At 38.0% G+C, this 17,646-nt stretch overlaps 1 protein-coding gene across 1 annotated transcript; it reads left to right on the top strand.

Annotated features, from left to right (window-relative positions):
• The first annotated feature begins 4,856 nt into the window (after positions 1-4,856).
• sec14l7 (SEC14-like lipid binding 7) lies at positions 4,857-16,909 on the top strand. The gene is made up of 12 exons (XM_044095989.1): positions 4,857-5,171; positions 6,183-6,258; positions 9,574-9,617; positions 10,535-10,597; positions 10,710-10,898; positions 11,661-11,756; positions 11,839-11,899; positions 11,997-12,080; positions 12,733-12,839; positions 12,919-13,058; positions 14,088-14,257; positions 14,458-16,909. Exons 1-12 carry the CDS (start codon positions 5,118-5,120, stop codon positions 14,586-14,588), a joined length of 1,215 nt encoding a protein of 404 aa, XP_043951924.1. The 5' UTR covers positions 4,857-5,117; the 3' UTR covers positions 14,589-16,909.
• Positions 16,910-17,646: the final 737 nt, after the last annotated feature.

The following is a 17,646-nucleotide window of genomic DNA, read 5'->3' as shown; positions in this document are numbered from 1 at the left end:
TTTATCATTTAAAACGGGCTAACTGAATGGACTGACAGCAGAGAAGCCGCCGGGTGCTGATGTTCTTGTAAAGGCATTCTGGAAGGATAAACAGTCTGCTAAAACACAGAAACACAACTTCTTTCTGTCCACATTGGGAATTCTTTTTGTCTCGTGGGTCGTTTTTTTGTTTATTTTTTTTCATTTAAAGTATTTATTTTTCAGGTTTTCCGTGTAAACACTTGTTTAGGGTCACTGTTTATTCCCCTCAGCTCCAAAGAGAATAATACATTAACATAGTTTGAATTAAAATTGTACCAAAATCAAGACAAATAATAAAAAGAGCGCGCGTTTCACAGCAACAAACTCAGAGAAACAAAACCGGGAAGAAACCTACAATTTAACGCAAGTCACAAGTGGACTTTTGGTTTTTTCCAAACCAAAAGTCCAACCAGACTGAATATTATGGGAGAATAATGGGATTCAGGTAGCCTGAGACATCAGTTTAAACTTATATATTCATCTTTTATCCTTTGTATTCTTCTAAAACTGGAGTGTCGAGTCTCAGCAACGTTCCTCGTAGAAAGGCTTTCACTGGCTTGAATATTTGAAGAAAGCTGATTGGAGTCGTTTATGCCATCTCTCCATTTTATTGTTTTGTTTTTTCAAAATGAAATCTTCAAAAACAGAACATTTGATGAATCGACAAGCAGCTGAGATTTGAAGGAGGCAAAGCGGAGTTTGTTGGAACCGTCTTCTCAACATCTTCACTCTGTGAATGTTTTCATCTTCCAGCCGACACCGACACCAAGACTCTTGAATGTATCTGTTTAATGCTCCTCCTGTCATCCCCATAGCAACCAGTCACATGTAGACTTGCACTGATCAGTATGTTGTAACCAGTTTCAGATCCATGGGATTTGGAAAACTTTCTCATTTAGGACTTTGAGCAGGATTTACAGAATGGTTATTGATTATTTCTGTTACCAGTCAAGATGATGTGGCACAGCTGAGTGAGTAAAACTATTTGAGCAAAAGGACACAGCATACGTTTTAAGTGGTCTGCTTCATCTTAGGTCAGCAAGTAGCCTGGCTAGCAGTAACAACCAGCTGGTCCTAGAAATGAAATATTTTTTTTTATACCAAATTTGCTTTCCAATGATATTTGATTTTCTTTTTTCTTTAATAAATTATGATTGACAGAAAGTATATCTAAAAAATAACACTGGTGCTTTGGTGAAAAAACAAAAAACAAAATCCAGATTTTTCAAAAATTCCTAAACAAAAAATTCAGTTAATCGATAAAATGGCTTCATTACCAACTCTGGCAGGTCTGTGTGTATTCTTTAGAGAATATAGATTTTATTTTAAGAGAATCCTAAAAGATTAGCAACATTTCTAGACCCGGCATTCCTCATAACAGACGGTATGGTTTTGAATATGATAAAATCATAAATCTTCGCTTTAATACGCTGAGCCTTCCTGTTACCTCTCTAAAACAAAGCGTTCCCTTTCTCACAGCCTGAACCAAACGCAGACGTTTCTTTGTGTTACTTTTAAATGTTTTTGGCGTCTCTGTACTCCTTGACACAGCACCACAGGAACAACTTCCACACTGAAGAGTGTTGCTGCTACTCGGTAGCGCTTAGGCTTTGGTAAGGTGCGTTCACTGTTTGGAAAAAGATCAGACTTCAGCGTTTCAGACCAACATCAATGTCTCTGTTCGCTTCCAGTCATATCGTCACCTTCCTAAAATAATGATGGTAGCAGTCTTTTTTTTTTTTTTTTGCCAAAAGATGATTTAGAAGAAAAAATAATAATTTTTTTGGCAAAAAACGACTCCAGCTGTTATTTTAAGCAGGTGACGATATGGAAACTGATCATCTATGCATCCTTAGCTGATCTGTCATAACTCATTAACTATGCATCTAATTTAAAGTTGTTGTTTTTTTTCCAAAATCTGCTGAGAAGGAATAGTAGGTGGAGCCTAATCAGATCAACTGAAGCTGACCAATCAGAGGAAAGCATCCAGTAAGACCCAGATGGCAGAGAGTAGCTTTGTGTGCTCATCTATTTTTCTAGTTTAGGATAACAATCAGTGTTTGACTTCTTCTCATCCATATGTATAAAAACATTTGCAGAAATTATATATGTATAGAAGGAGAAAAAAAATAAAAAATTTTTTTTAATATTGCAGAGATATTTTTGGTATAACTGATTTAAAAAAAAATAAATAAATCCAGCATATTTAAGATGTTTGGAGCTAATGTGAGGTAAAAAAAAAAAAAAAAGGAAAATGAAAATCTAGTTCAAGGTGAATGTTTTAAATCTGCAGCCTTGACCCTCCCCCCCTGCAGGTTGTAGTTCAACCGTCAGCAAACAGAGGCAGGGGAGTTTCGTGCTTCGGGTTAGTGTGCACATGATTTGGGCTGTTTGCTGTTTTCTGTCGGTAGGTGATTAATAAAAGAGGGGGGGAGATGAAGAATATATATTTTTAATTGATAAACATCAGCGTTTAACTGACCTGTAAAGCTTTGCATGTTTTTTTTTTTTGTTTTTTTTCTAGTTAGGATGTCTTCAGATGATTCAAAGCTGAATTTTTCTCCCCCACAAAGTTCAATCTTCAGCTAATGACAGGTGGATGTGGGACAGGAACTGCTGGATGGACTCTAAACTGCACTTATTTTAACTTTAACATCTAACATTTTAGATCTTTTAGCTGCATAAATGCAAAATAAAGAATGAAGGAGAAGGAAAAAAAAAAAAACTGGCATAGTGCTGATGCATCCGGATCTGGTTCAACAAAATGTCCGCCCGCTCACAGGATGAGTGCTGACAGCAGCAGAAACTTTAATACACATCATTTCTTCAGAATTCAGAAGTTGTGGTTCTGCTCTTAAGTAATCAAAGTCTGCTTTCATTTACTTAAAAGTCAAGTTATTCTTTTGGATTTATTTGTCAGACATCAGGATTACAGTTCCATCCATTATCGTGGACAAAGTAATAATTGTTATTTTCTTTTTAACCTTAGTTGATGCATGACGTAAATTATCCGACGTCAAACCAGTGGAGTTTGATTTGTATCGATCCTTTCCAAAGTACACGTCCGTTTCAGCGCTGAACTCCCGGTCAAAGATGTCCGTTTCCCCCCTCCTCTCCAGCGAGGGGAGCTGGGAAACACTGTGATGATGAATAATTTCTTCCTCTGTCGTTTGGAACAGCTGCGTTATGTCAGGATGAGAACGACTTTCTAGGCTCTCTGATTGTGATTTCTTGTAAATCATCTATTTATTCATGACACCAGCTTTATTTTGGTGGGTCTAAATAGCTTGTGTATTTAAATAATAAAATTACTTTTGTGGAAAAAACAAAAAATGTCTGTGTTATGCTTTTTGTTTTTTTCTTTCTTTAAACTAAACCCGACTGGTAGGAATAAATACAGACTAACTCATTTTATTTTAGGGATTTTAAGATCTTTTGGTTATTTCTGCATTCATTCACCGACAATGGATTATTTTTCTTTTTTAACTACAAGTAATCATTTCCTGTAGCTGTTCCATACAGAATGTTGCAGCTGTAAATATTAAGAGACCATCACTAATGAGTGCAAAACTATGAAGTGGAAAGAAAAAAAATAAAAATAAGACTGGTTTTCAAACGATTCAATTCAAATTCAGGCCTTTACTTTGACACTCCAGAATTCACTGACCTGCTGAAAACCTCATGAATCTGACTTTTATGGACGAGAAGCGAAAAGAGAGCCAGAAGAAATCCACACTTTAAATCTGCAGCGTGGAACTTTTATTAAGAAATGTTGGCTTTTTGTTGTTTTTATTATTTTTATAAAACCTCCGTACTGCAGCTGTAATGTCGACCCAGGACTGATCAGAACCAAACTAGAACGTTTTGGCCTTCATGTCAAACCTTTTGTGCAGTGGAAAAATGGCGTTACTCTGATGTGGTGGTGGCAGCATCATGCTGTCCTTCAGAAGAAAGAGAAACTGGTCAAGTTGGACGGAGCTAAATTCAGAGCTCTACTGGAGCTCTATAAAAGCATCAAAGTTCACCTAATGTTTTTCTTTTTGTTGAATTTCTAGTAGAAATATCTTTGTACACTTGAAATAAGACAAAAACTAACTTGAGATTTCAACAAGATATAGGAGCTTGTTTAAGTCAATAATTCTTTAATATTGATGGAAAATTGTCTGGTTCCATTAGCAGGTACATTTATTTTTAACAAGACATTTTCCCCCTGGTATAAGTGAAATAATCAACTAGAATTCTTCATCAATATTAAGGAATTATTGACCAAAACAAGCCCTTATATATTTCTGAACACTTATTGTTACTTTTGTCTTATTTTGAATATACCAGATAACATATTTGCAATAGAAACCAGACCAAAAAAAAAAAAAACAACAACCTGATAAGATTTAGAGTTTTTGCATTGAGGGAAATCTGTTAGAGGCGTCTAATGTTTCAGACTGGTGACTCCATCCAATCTGCTGGCTTTCCTTTTTAAGCTACTTTGAATAATGAATTGAGCATATTGCACTGTTTGATAACTAGGATCAACTGGCTGGTATGTGTGATTGAATTAAACTTTTTCTTTTTTTCTTTTTTTTTTGATAAGTGCCTTTAGATGGCATTTGCTATATAAATAAACTGAACATTCCTAAAATCAACCAGTTAAGAACCGCATTTTATGAGAAACTTTTTCTTATCTTTTTTTTGTTGATTATACAAGCAAGAGCAGATTGTTGCCCAACCGTGTTTATGTAATCTGCTGACTTGGATCGATGGTGACCAGCATAACCAGTACACGCTCTTCTGTTTTTGCATAAAACCAGAAGAAAATCACTGCTTACAAGGGATTAGTTCATCCAAATCAGCCTAATATTTTATAAAAGAATCAAATAACTCGAGTTTAGTTTTTCAGTTTTTCAGCTCTCCTGAAGGTTTCAGCAGGTGACCAGTGTGAGCGGGGTGAAAGTCCACCTTCCTCTGTGAGCACAACTGAGAGAAAGTGAGTGGAGGTGTGGCATTTTCACCCGTCTACCTGCTTTTACCTCCTGCAGCTCTCACTCACAGACAGCAGCAGCAGCCGCAGGGCCGTCAGAGCCACGTTTCATCGAGACATGAGTGGACGAGTCGGAGACCTGAGCCCCAAACAGGCCAAGACCCTCGCTGAGGTCAGAGATGATTCCCCAATCTGGAATATCTGCTGGAAATTCTGGGAGGTTTATTGTAAATGACTTTGGTGTAAGTGAGGCTGATGTCTCTCTTGCACTGATCCAACTTCAGATACTCTCCCAGTGAAAACTTTGACTGTTCTGTGCTAAAGCTCTGTGTTAAACTTACAAACCCACAACTAAATGTAGTTTCTTGACACTACATTTGTTTTTCTGAACAATCTTTATCACAGGTTGTGCAAAGTTCCTCCTTATGGGTCAGAGCTGTTTGTTTTCCAAAAGCTTTTTGGTTTTAATCTGTGAATATATGTACTACATTAATAGCTTCTTCTAAATAACATCTTCACGTTTTTGCAATGGTCAATAATGACCGTTTGCTTTTATTTGAACTCAAAAACTAAAAGCAGATGAGCTTGGATTTGAAAAGGTGTGTATTGAGGTTTATCCACTTCATTTTAGTGAAGCAAAAATGGATTTAGCATGACAAATGATGACTCTCTTTTAAAAAATGAGCAGAAATAGCAACTTTTACTGTGCAAAATGTAACTATGTAGCTACAAACTGAAACCTAATATGGACTGGAGGGCTGTTAAAAAGTCCATAAAAGTGATGGTGAGATTTTTATCTCTAAGCCAAGCATAGTTACTGCATTTACTCATATTTTTGAATTTACTGTTATTTAACGATGCTCCCGTGAATAAATAGTGGAGAAAATAGTAAAAATAACATTTCCGATAATACTGCCAGTTTAATCTTTTATTTAACGTGATTCATTGAATTTTATTGAGACAATGAAATTTTAATTCTTCTAGGAAATTCTTTATGATAACTGATAAACAATAAATGCCCACTGCTAGATTGCATGCCAAAAGGTGCTTTGAGTTTTTGTGCGTGTTTATTCTAGTTTCTGTGGACAGAGCTACACCAGCAGCCCACTAAGGTTTACTTAAGCTGCTTTTCCTTCTTTTTAACTCTTTGTGACAAAGAATTGCGCCTTGACTTTGCTTTCAGTTTCGGGAGAGGATTCAAGATGTCCTCCTCAGCCTGCCGGCTCAGCATGACCACTACCTCCTCCGCTGGCTCCGAGGTGAGTCTCAGACGTCCAGGTTCACCTGTTTAGTGCTTTCTGGACACTTATTAAAGATTTAGGGAACACAATTTGACCTGCTGGTCTCCGTTTGTAGCCGATCAACGATAAGTCGACCTATGTTGCGCTTTGGTTGAACTGATTGATCATAGATTTAGTTCTTTTCTTGCCATACTGGCCACTCAAAGGTCAATATAACCAGAACTACTGCACTGTTCAGTGACCAAAAAGCGGCAGCTTCAAGACAAACATGATTGGTGCTCCACTAAAATCATGTTTGAAAAATAGATTCAAGGATCAGCTTTAATATTTGGGGTATTCTTTGATGCCAACGTTGTCATCGTAGTACTCTTACTCCCATATCCGCTGCTTCAGAGGCCGACAATCCAACCTGTTCCTATGTATTAATAAGTTTTATTTTGTAACCATTGCAGACTTCTGCCCAGGTCCCTCTTGAAAATGAAATCTAGATCTCAACGGGGTTTACCTGGTTAAATAAAGGGGGAAAAAAGTGACACTGTATCCAATTTCTCTGGAGGTTTGGGGGAAAAATACCAGAGCTAGAGGCTGCAGTATCTGCACCTGTTGGTTTTCTTTTCCTTTTCACACCAATATTCAGTGATGGAATATTTCAGACGGTGGTTTTACTGGTGTTTTCACACAAGATTGTCAATCCATAAGTTTCTATTTCTACATTGTGCCTTACATAAAGTCATATTAAACTTATTTATTTCACTAGCTTAGTTCACTAAAACATTACTGAGATTATTTAGATACAGACAGATGTTTTTAAGCCTTTATTTCTATTAATTATGACGATAACAGATCCAGGGGGATGTTCAGGGTAAATATAGACGTGTTGCTTTTTGGCCTGGCAGTGGGGTAACATTTGATTTTTACTGCTAAAATCAATTTGATTTTAATACACAATATGATTAATTTTGCAATTGACAGGACCACTTTTTCTTTTTTAATTTCTGTGAACAAAAAATACAAATAAAAAAAATTGTGGGGGGCCCCCTTGTTGGTCAGGGGCCCTTGGAATTGTACTAACTTTTCCTCCATATATGGGGCCCCTGGATTGCAGCGAGTGATGCAACAATTGGATTAAATGAACAAAATGAGTCATTATTACTTTATTATTATACATTAGTGTTATACATTTGTAGAAATGATGAAAAAAACCCACATTTCTAAATAGTTTTGCACTTTTTGAAGTTGGACAAACAGTTCTTTAGTCTGGTTCTTTGTTCAAAAACTTGTGTAAACAAAACAGTTTTCAGTCCTGATTAAAAGGACCCAACCTTTTCTGCACATCTCAGGTTTTCAGGGAGTTTGTTCCAGAGCTGAGGAGCATAGAAACTAGACGCTGCCTCATCTTGTTTAGTTCAGTTAGTGGGTCTCTGACACTAACTGCACAGTTCACACTTGACAAGCATTTCAGAAATGTATTTCTGATTTTCTTATTATATTTAATCCATCATGTAATATTTTGATCATGTCTCTGTTAGAGAAATTTAAATCTAATGCAGTCTTGTTCATCTAATTCTTCTTTTCAAAAATGACTGAAGCTTCTAGAAGCTGTGTGTCTTTTAAAATCCGGAATTAAAATGATATTCAGGTCTATCGTGACTGAATGAAAACTTGTGATTGCAACGTTCAGCATATGTATTTTTGGTGAATGTGTCAGTAATGGTATTTTGGCAGCAAAGAGTTCATCATGTGGTAATTTGAAGAAAATCTGTTTTCTCAATCAGCTCCAGTTCTCTCCCTGAAAAAGGTTAAAATTCTGATAGAAACAGTAAGTCTATAAAATTATGTTTCAGTACCTCTGCTTCTGTAATTATGTGTTTCTGTCAGAAGTTTGTAGAAGCTGTGGTCTGTCTGGTTAATGGTCCAAAGTCAGAGCAGGCTGAGATTGATGACCAGATGTGTGTGTGTGTGTGTGTGTGTGTGTGTGTGTGTGTGTCTGTGTGCGTGTGTGTGTGTGTGTGTGTGTGCATCGCCTGTTGACTTTGACCAGTTTCTCTGCTTGCTTAAAAACAAGCTGACAGTTTGAAACTGTGTCAAAGGCACTGCTCAGAAGAATCCTAATCTCCTCTGCATTAATTTCACTGTTGTCATTTTGGAGACAGCAACTGATGTGAACGTCTCTGTTCCTGAAAGGCGAGGTTATTCTCTTCCCACCATCCTGAAGTTTAATTTTGTGCCCCCAAAAATATCCATTCCAAATCCATCACACTGTTCCACATTGAATAAAACTAAAAATATTAGTTTTATTTAGAAAGTAAATAAACATTCCTTACTTTGGATTAATTTAATGCCATTTCTCCTGTGGTTGTTTTGGAGTGAGCCAATGAGTAATGGAACATAAAATACAGATATTAAAGAGATATCTTACTCTGCTTCAACTGATAGGCATAAAATATACATTTAAATGATTTTTGCTCCAGAGAGTGAGTCTGTGTTGAAATCAATTCTGGGCCACAGGTTTTCCCTAGAGCAGGAGTGTCAAACTCCAGTCCTCAAGGGCCGGTGTCCTGCAACTTTTAGATGTGCAGGACACCGGCCCTTGAGGACTGGAGTTTGAGACCTGTGGCCTAGAGGGTGTGTACAGATCGGCCAATAACAGTGTGCAGATGTGGAAAAAGCAGTGATTGGTTGAAATCACACCAGTGATTTCAACCAGTGTTTTATTGAAAGTATACATGTGCACTTTCATACTTTCTCTACTTTTACAAGGTCTTTGTGTTTACCAATATTTAGGACTTAGTACTGGCTTCTATTCACTTGAGTAACGGCTCTTACCCTCACACCAGTGCCTATACATTCCTAACTTAAATCTTAGCCAAAACTTAATTTACACCATACCTTTAAACCTAACCTTTATCCCTAAAAATGTTCTCAACCATATACGGTCAGGCTTTGGGCCCCCTATGGTGCATTGGTCCTCAGAAGGTTATTGAATATACTGGAAATGTTCCTAAATAAGCAGCACGGATCTCTTTAGGGCATATCTTAGATAAAGGCTTTCTCCTTCTCCCCTGAAGATATAATACAATTATTTATTCCCAACAGTTGATATAAATTCTATGTTTCTTGCTGTTAATAAATAAAACCAAACAATATGTCTCAAAAAGGTCATCAGCGTGGAATATCAGGGAATATTTCCTGACCCCAGTATCTCCTTCAAACTGTCAGTGTGAAGGAGACATAATTCCCAAACCAGAGAACTGCATGTGTTCTGCGCTGACTGAAATAAAACCTTCATGATTTCACATGGACTCTCTCTCTCTTCTGTTTCTCTCTTCCCAGCTCGTAACTTCAATCTTCAGAAATCAGAGAACATGATCAGGAAGGTGAGACTTTTGTGAACTCTCTGCTTTGCGTCTCAGACTCAGCTCAAGTCATTTATTTTCCTACACTGTTGTTACATTCATCTGTTGCTTTTGACTTTATTGATTCTGACCTACAGACTGCACAAGGAGGTTATATACAGTAATATATAGCGTTAATAGTTGAACAGGATTTTCTAAAATGTTTATTTTTTGTTTTCGGCCTCCATGAGTGAACTTTTGACATCTGAGTATGTATAACTCTGGAGTGGAGATTATAATCTCTTCTGCTAACAGAGGGAGCAGCATCAGAGCTAAAGAAGCTCAACAACCCAATAAAGAATGCTGGTTCTGTTCTGTGGAACGTCTGGAGATGCACATGGACCATCCATACTTTTCTGGATTGTCCATAGAATCCAGAAAAGTCTCAACAACCCTGACCATCTTCTTTATGAAACTGTTGTAGAACAACAGAGGGCTTCTCAGATATGCTGTGATACTGACTGCTGTAGGAGATATTTCATAGCCACCATCATCTACAATAAGTCTTTGAAGAAAATTGTGTACTATGACATTTAATTACTCTCTGGGATTAAGAAAGAATTTCTGAACTGAATTTGGTTGTGCTGGATTTTAATGAGGGATATCAGAGTTGAAAGAGAGAAATAAATATGTACACCACACTTTTGAGATTATTAAAATGCATGCATCCTGTGTTGATTTAATACATAAGACAATTCAAATAAGGTTGTAATTATAAGGAACAAAAACCTTACTTGCAAAGAATTCAGCTTTATTTGTCATCTTTGCACAGAGACTAAGACGATTTTAAAAAGATTAATAATAAGCCAAATTCCTTTAAGTTTCTCGTCATTAGTTTTACCGCCTGGTTTTTGAGAGACTCTTATTTCTTCTTCTGCTTCCTTTTCCTCTTCTTACAGCATGTGGAGTTCAGGAAGCAGATGAAAGTGGACACCATCATAACTGACTGGAAGCCTCCAGAGGTAACTCGCCCTGAGAAGACGCCTCCGCTCGTCTTCTCAGGCGTCTTGAGATGTGACGTCCGCCACTCCGTTGCCTTGTCGTTTGATGGCGCTCACGCTTGTCCTTCTCAAGGTGATTGAGAAGTACGTATCCGGTGGGATGTGCGGCTATGACCGAGAGGGGAGTCCCATCTGGTACGATGTGATCGGCCCTCTGGACCCCAAAGGCTTGCTGCTGTCAGCCACCAAACAGGACTTCCTGAAGACGAAGATCAGACACATCGAGATGCTGCAGCGGGAATGTCGGAGGCAGACTGAGAAGGTCTGGGACAAGCTCTCCTATCACATCTAGACCTAGACTCACTTTTTCCCTCCTTTTTTACCACATTTTTTCACCTTCAAACTTTGTTTTTCCCTTTATCTGTTTCTATTCTCAAAATTATGCCTACTGAGGCATTTTGAGTTCACAGATTCTGAAAGTGTTGAATCTAAGCTTTGTTTTCTCTCACCTCGACGTAAATAATTATTTTATCTGAGGTTTTATAGATGCAGTTAGTCTGCGTGGGGCGCAGGTCTGCTCACTGCCTCGTCACTGTCATATCACACACAGGTGCCGGTGGCATGCTATGTATCATAATGGTATTCTGAAAACAAAAGTTCTGCAACTCACCCTGAGAAACTGAAAAATATCCCTGCAGATATGAATCCTATAGTCCTGGTGTTGTTTACTTACTGCCTATATCTTCAGCTTTTCATTTGAGTGATTCAGTCTTAAGCAATTTATCCATTATTATTTTTAAACACAATCCTTTGGTAAATTAATTGTACATGTCGCACTTTGAGCTCACCAAAGTGCGACATGTAACAATAATTATTAAACAAATAACAGTTGTTTAATTGCAGTACATTGCAGACCACTAGGGGGCACCCAGAGACCGCAAGCTGAGAAAGGCTGATCTAGACACTCTTTTTTTCCTCCATTTTATTCTCCTCCCTTCCAGGTGGAAACTTTTTTCCCTTCCTCTGTTTCCATTCTCTTCCCCTCATATCTCTTTCTCTAACATGTCCTCCATGTCTGTCTCAGCTTGGGAAGAACATAGAGTCCACCACTCTGATTTATGACTGCGAAGGACTTGGACTGAAGCACATTTGGAAACCCGCTATTGAGACTTATGGAGAGGTTTGTCGCTCGCTCTCACATTCATCACACACTGTGTCTTAAAGCCTTAATCTGCGTCTAAGCTGCTCTTCATCTCCTGCAGATCCTCACCATGTATGAAGACAACTACCCTGAGGGGCTAAAGAAGGTGCTTCTCATTAAAGGTGCCTCAGCTGATTTGCGACATGGTCTCGCTGTCGTCCAAGTTGTGTTTTCAAGTTGAAGTTGAAAAATGTCTTTATTTTATTATTTTTGCTGCAGCTCCTAAAATGTTTCCGATGGCCTACAACCTGATCAAACACTTCCTGTGTGAGGAAACGCGACGGAAAATTGTGGTTATAGGAAGTAAGATGACTCTCCTTCATATCTCTTCAAATTATAACGTCTCTGACGTTGCACTGTTTAATGCTAACTTTTATAGTTCCTTGTATTAAATTATACTGGTTTCTGCTTTTTATTACAGAATTAATAGCAATTCTGCAATAAATAATAATAATAAAAATAGCAATAAATAAATAATCTTTTATTTAAGACATTGGACTCTAATTATAAGATTACCAAAGGACCATAACGCAAACACGGGGAAACCTATAAAGGAATATTAGACTAAGAATTTTTTATTTATTTCGAAAATAAAGTCATAATATTACAAGAATAGAATCATAATACAAGCTGATTGATTTGATACAAGCATCAAATCATAATAATATGTCAAAAAAGTCATAATAATACAAGCGCAAAAAAATGATAAAAAAAGTCATAACAATGTGAGATTAAAGTCAAATTACCAGAATAAACTTGTCACAATATGAGAATAGTTGTAATAAAACAAGAGTTAAGTCATAATTAAACAAGAATAAGGTTACAATAAAACTTTATTATTTGTAACATAACTTGGAATTATGTTACAAAAATGAATAATAATGTGAACATGTTACAAATGATGTCTGTATTATTTGTTTCCTGCATTCCTACGCTTTTATTGATTTGTTCTCAGGTAACTGGCAGGAAGTGCTGCGCAAGCACATCGACCCGGACCAGCTTCCTGTGGTGTACGGAGGAACCCTGACCGACCCCGACGGAGACCCTCGCTGCAGAACCATGGTGAGAAGAAAAACCCTTAAACAAGATCCAGCTTGCTTGGACGGTTCTGACTGAAGTGATTCATCCGTTGTGCCTCCAGATCAACTACGGCGGGAACGTTCCCAAGTCTTACTACGTGCAGGAGTCGCTGAAGGTTCAGTACGACAGTAGCGTCACCATCAGCCGCGGATCAAGCTTGCAGCTGGAGTACGACGTTGCTGCCCCCAGCAGCCTCCTCAGGTAAGACAGCAGGAGCAGAAATCTGGTCTGAAACACGCTGAGGAATAACACGCATTAAGAGAAACAACTCTTTCTGATGTCAACAAAAATTTGGGGAAAATGTGTCTTAAGAACTTTGCAGTTATTGATGTATTCTTGTTTATTTTAGAAAAAAATACAATACCTGACAGATGCAAAGAACCTTCCTTTAATGCTGCATTATTACATTATGTATTCTTAATTCAAACTTTTGAGCTTCAGTATCTTCTGTGCTTGCACCTTCACTGTCTCCTCCCATCTCCGTCTCATTAACGTGTCTTTTTTTCTAGCTCTAAAATTAAATGAGACTAAAATTTTTCCTTTTTAGACTCAATTCGGATTATTAAAATTATTTCTATTAGTTAAATCCCACAATAATGAGAGTTGCCCTCCCCCCAAAATGTAGAAGTTTACATACATAAAGATGACTATCTCTTTCAATTATTTCTGACCCACTTTTTTCACTTCCGATCCCAATACAGACATCTGTAGTTTAGTGTTACCGATCCAATACAGAAAAGCATAAATGTACTGAATTACAACCTTGTATGATAACTCTAGACCAATACAGCACACGTAAACACACCAATAGCTTCACAAGTTTGATCAAACATGTATGTAAACTAATTTAATTTGTTCAGTCACAGCAATTAGGAGTAGAACAGCCAATGGAAGATAAATTAAGAAACTGACACAATTGGATGACTTCCTTGGTCAAATATGTAAAACTTAAACTGCAACAAACCTTCTTTCAAATAGTTCAGAAATAGCAATTAGGAATTCTAAATATAATGTAAAATATAGAGGTCGCATAGAAACAGACCGACTAGATCTGCCCTTATGGATGAGGCACCTCGTCACCGATACCAGATCTAGAATATTTTTCAATATCGGGACCAATACAGATATCAGTATCAGTAACACGTGTCAGTCATGTTTTAGTACATGTAGGGAATGTGTTTTAAAAATAAATGTATCAGTAGAATAAGACTCAGTTCTGTTCCCTGCTAGGTGGCAGTTTGCCAGCGATGGAGCAGACATCGGGTTTGGAGTGTACCGCCGCACCAAGGACAGCAGGAGTCAGAAGGTAGCCGAGATGACGCAGGTTCTTCCTAGCGAGCGGTACAACGCTCACCTGGTCCCAGAAGACAGCTGCCTCACCTGCTCAGAGCCGGGAGTCTGTGAGTAATCGCTCATTTTCCTCAGGTTTATCTGAATGTTTGTCAAGAAGATTGGTCAAAATGTATTGATCTCTGCGTATGTGTGTAAGTGTGAATGGGTGAATGTGGTTCTGGTGTAAAGAGCTTTGAGTGTTCAGTGTGTAGCAAATCTGTCTGTATTCTTGCTAGCTGTTGCTAACCGCATCCCTCGTCCCTTGCAGATGTGCTGTGTTTTGACAACAGCTACAGCGTCCTGCAGTCCAAGAAGGTTAGCTACAATGTGGAGGTGATTCCTCCTGCGGATGAGCAGCTGCAGACTCTATGCAGCAAAGGGGACGTGAGGCTGCAGTGAGGACACGCAAACATTACATCTCACATGTTGGTCACCTCGCTGCCTCACGACTGCTGGATTTAACCTCAGCGTCTCTCAGTGCACTGCGTGTTAGTTCTTAATTGTTTGGAGCCTTAATTGTAAAGCTGATTAATGCGAGGATGAGAAGCAGTACTGTGAATGCAGTGCACTGAAACTGACCCAAAATGATTCAGAACTGAACCACAGAGGTCAGTTCAAGCAGTCCAGCTGAGATTCTATAGTTATCAAAGTAAACATTGCTTTAACTAAAGTGTGATAAATTCACATTTTAATGAATAATGATAATTTTTTCAGATAATATTTATTTTTGGATCAATTTCCTGCAAGACATGCTTGATCATGAACACAACATGCAATCTATACTGCCACCTACAGGCCAGTTTTGGCTGATCCAACGTCACCAGTAACAGCTTCCTCACACCACCTGGTTGTGTTTTCTGCACTTTGCTGAACTTTGTTGAGTTCTACTTGTAAAGTTAATGTGTATAACAGTAGGACCAGACCTGTCCTCTTCACCAGTGGTGGAGCTAGAAATTGCCCTTTGCTCACTCAGGAGTGGTGAACCACTGAGCAACATCGGAGTTCAGAGCACAACATCTGTATTTTCCAAATTCAATTCAAAATACTGTATTGATTCCAAAGGGAAATTAGATTCATCTAGACAAAATAAACTTTCTTAAGGTGAAAAAATACTTCATATTTCACTGCTGCCACCAAATGTTTTGGAGGTGAACTGCAGCTGTGGTGGAAAGCAGATTACTCTCTGGCTCCCCCCCTTCTCTTCAAACCTTCTACCCACCATTTCCAGACAGTAAAGGAATCTGGAATGTGAGGTAAAGAAAATGAGGTGTGTGTGAGGGGAAAGTGTTCTCATCTCTATGTTTCTTCTGAAGTCAGAGTCTGTGCAGTCAAACGAGGATTCCCTCAGATGCTGAATTACTTTTTTCTTCTTGACTTGTGGCCTAAAGTCACAAATGTGTACTAACCCCAGTATTACCTTGGAAACCAGCTCTCTCTCCCTGGTCTTTTACCACAAGGGACTGGAGTTCCTCCACATGGGAAGGAGTCTGCTGAAGTGGATTCCACTGGAGGAATCCTCAGTCCCACAATCCCATGCAGTTGAACTAGATCAGTGTTTCTCAATTCCGGTCCTCACGCCCCCCTGCCCTGCATGTTTTAGGTGTTTCCCTTCTGCCACACACCTGGGTTGAATCTTTGGGTGATTAACAGGCTTCTGCAGCACTTGATGGTCATGCAATCATTTGAATCAGCTGCTCTGGAGTAGAGGTACATCTAAAACATGCAGAGCAGGGGGGCCTGAGGACTGGAATTGAGAAGCGCTGAACTAGATGATAACCAATTCTCTGCAAATGAATTTGTAAGATTTTTTTTGTCACCATTTGACCTTAAATCAGACTTAACTCATCCTGAGTTACAAATGATTTTTGTTTGTCAAAAACGACAAAAATTAGACTTTTCTAAAAACTTTTATTCAAATTCAGACCTGTACATTTCCTCAGTATTTAGTAGAGGTTTTTTAACTCTTATGAAGTAGGTGAAATGTTTTTGGATATCCTTCCACAAGATCAGGGCTTAGTGACGCCTTTTAGTCATTCTTAAGCCCTTCTGTGCTTATGATCAGTGTTTGTTTGAAATACCCACTTTCATCCAAGCTAAAAGCTCCTGACTGACGTCATGAGATGTTATGGTACCACCTACAGTACTGTGTACAGTGCACCAGCCTATAGAGGGAAATCCTTCCCCAACATGCTGCTGACACCTCCTTTCTTCACAGTTTCTGTGATGAAACACTAGATTTAATGTACCAAAACATGTTCTTCTGGAAAGAATCCATCTGATTTCTGAAAAGACTCTTTGAATTTTTCCCAGCTGTTCAGATTTGGATAGAATTGTCTGAAAAAGTAACTGCATCTCCTAAAGACTTTTGGGAATTGTCCCCATGATGTCAAGCAAGGAAGCAGTCAGCATGAAGCCTTAACACATATTCACTAAGTAAGAATAAGTGATTATTCATATTTTTAAGTAATGCAAATATCTAGTTGTAATATTCTTGGTGTGCAATCTGTTAATGAAGCCACTTGACTGATCTTTGTGTGTTGAGCTGTTTTTAATAGCAGCCAAAAATAAAAAGCAGGATGGAGTCACAATGGAAGTATTGACTCTGCAAGCTGGAAACTGTTAGGGTATGTCGTAAACATGTAATAATTTATTTTAATTTATGAACGCTTCAATACATCAAGATTAACAATGTTGAAATAAAAACCTATCGTGTTTAAATATGCCAAATTGTTTTTTTTTATTGAACTTTATTTTTTTTTCACATATCCCCTTTCCTGTTGTGTCTGCAAATGTATGAAATTCACTTATCAATAACTCTGATCATCACAGCACATTTATCAACTTAAATTCACAAATCTAGATGTATACACATGCATTTTTAATTGAGAGTAGTCTTATCTCATACATAACTCCTTGTGTTGCCATAGCAACTAAAACAAACAAAAACCTGACACCGGGCTGTTTGACATCATCATGTCATCAATGTTCTCATTGATGATGTCATAAAGGTTCAAATGATTATGATTATCATTCCAAATACAAGAATTCTCAGTTTGCTTTACAACTTGGTTGGAGGTACAACACTTTGAGAGAGAGTCGATTTCAAACAGGGATTTTAGAAACTATTTCAACTGCTGTCAAAATGATTTTTTCTATCGGTTGGGGCATTGGATATATTGTCACCAAAGGAATAGAGAAGTTGCTGGGACATCAAATTAAAGACGAAGACATTTCAGCAAAGCCCTCACTAGACAAAAATCCAAAACACTTTGATTCTGACGTTGTCACAGAAGAAGAAAAACACAGTGGCATTTCAGCGAAGAGCTCAGATGAGCTCAAATTTAAGTATTTTGGATTTGACGAATTCGTCGAAGACTGTATGAAACCAAAGGAGGTTTCAGCAGAGACCTCACCTGCCAAAACCTCAAAACCCCTTGATTTTGACATCGTCACCGAA

The sequence above is a fragment of the Gambusia affinis genome, linkage group LG17 (genome assembly GCF_019740435.1).
Source record: "Gambusia affinis linkage group LG17, SWU_Gaff_1.0, whole genome shotgun sequence".
NCBI classification, from domain to species: Eukaryota; Metazoa; Chordata; class Actinopteri; order Cyprinodontiformes; family Poeciliidae; genus Gambusia; species Gambusia affinis.
This window is presented reverse-complemented; position numbering and strand designations above follow the sequence as displayed.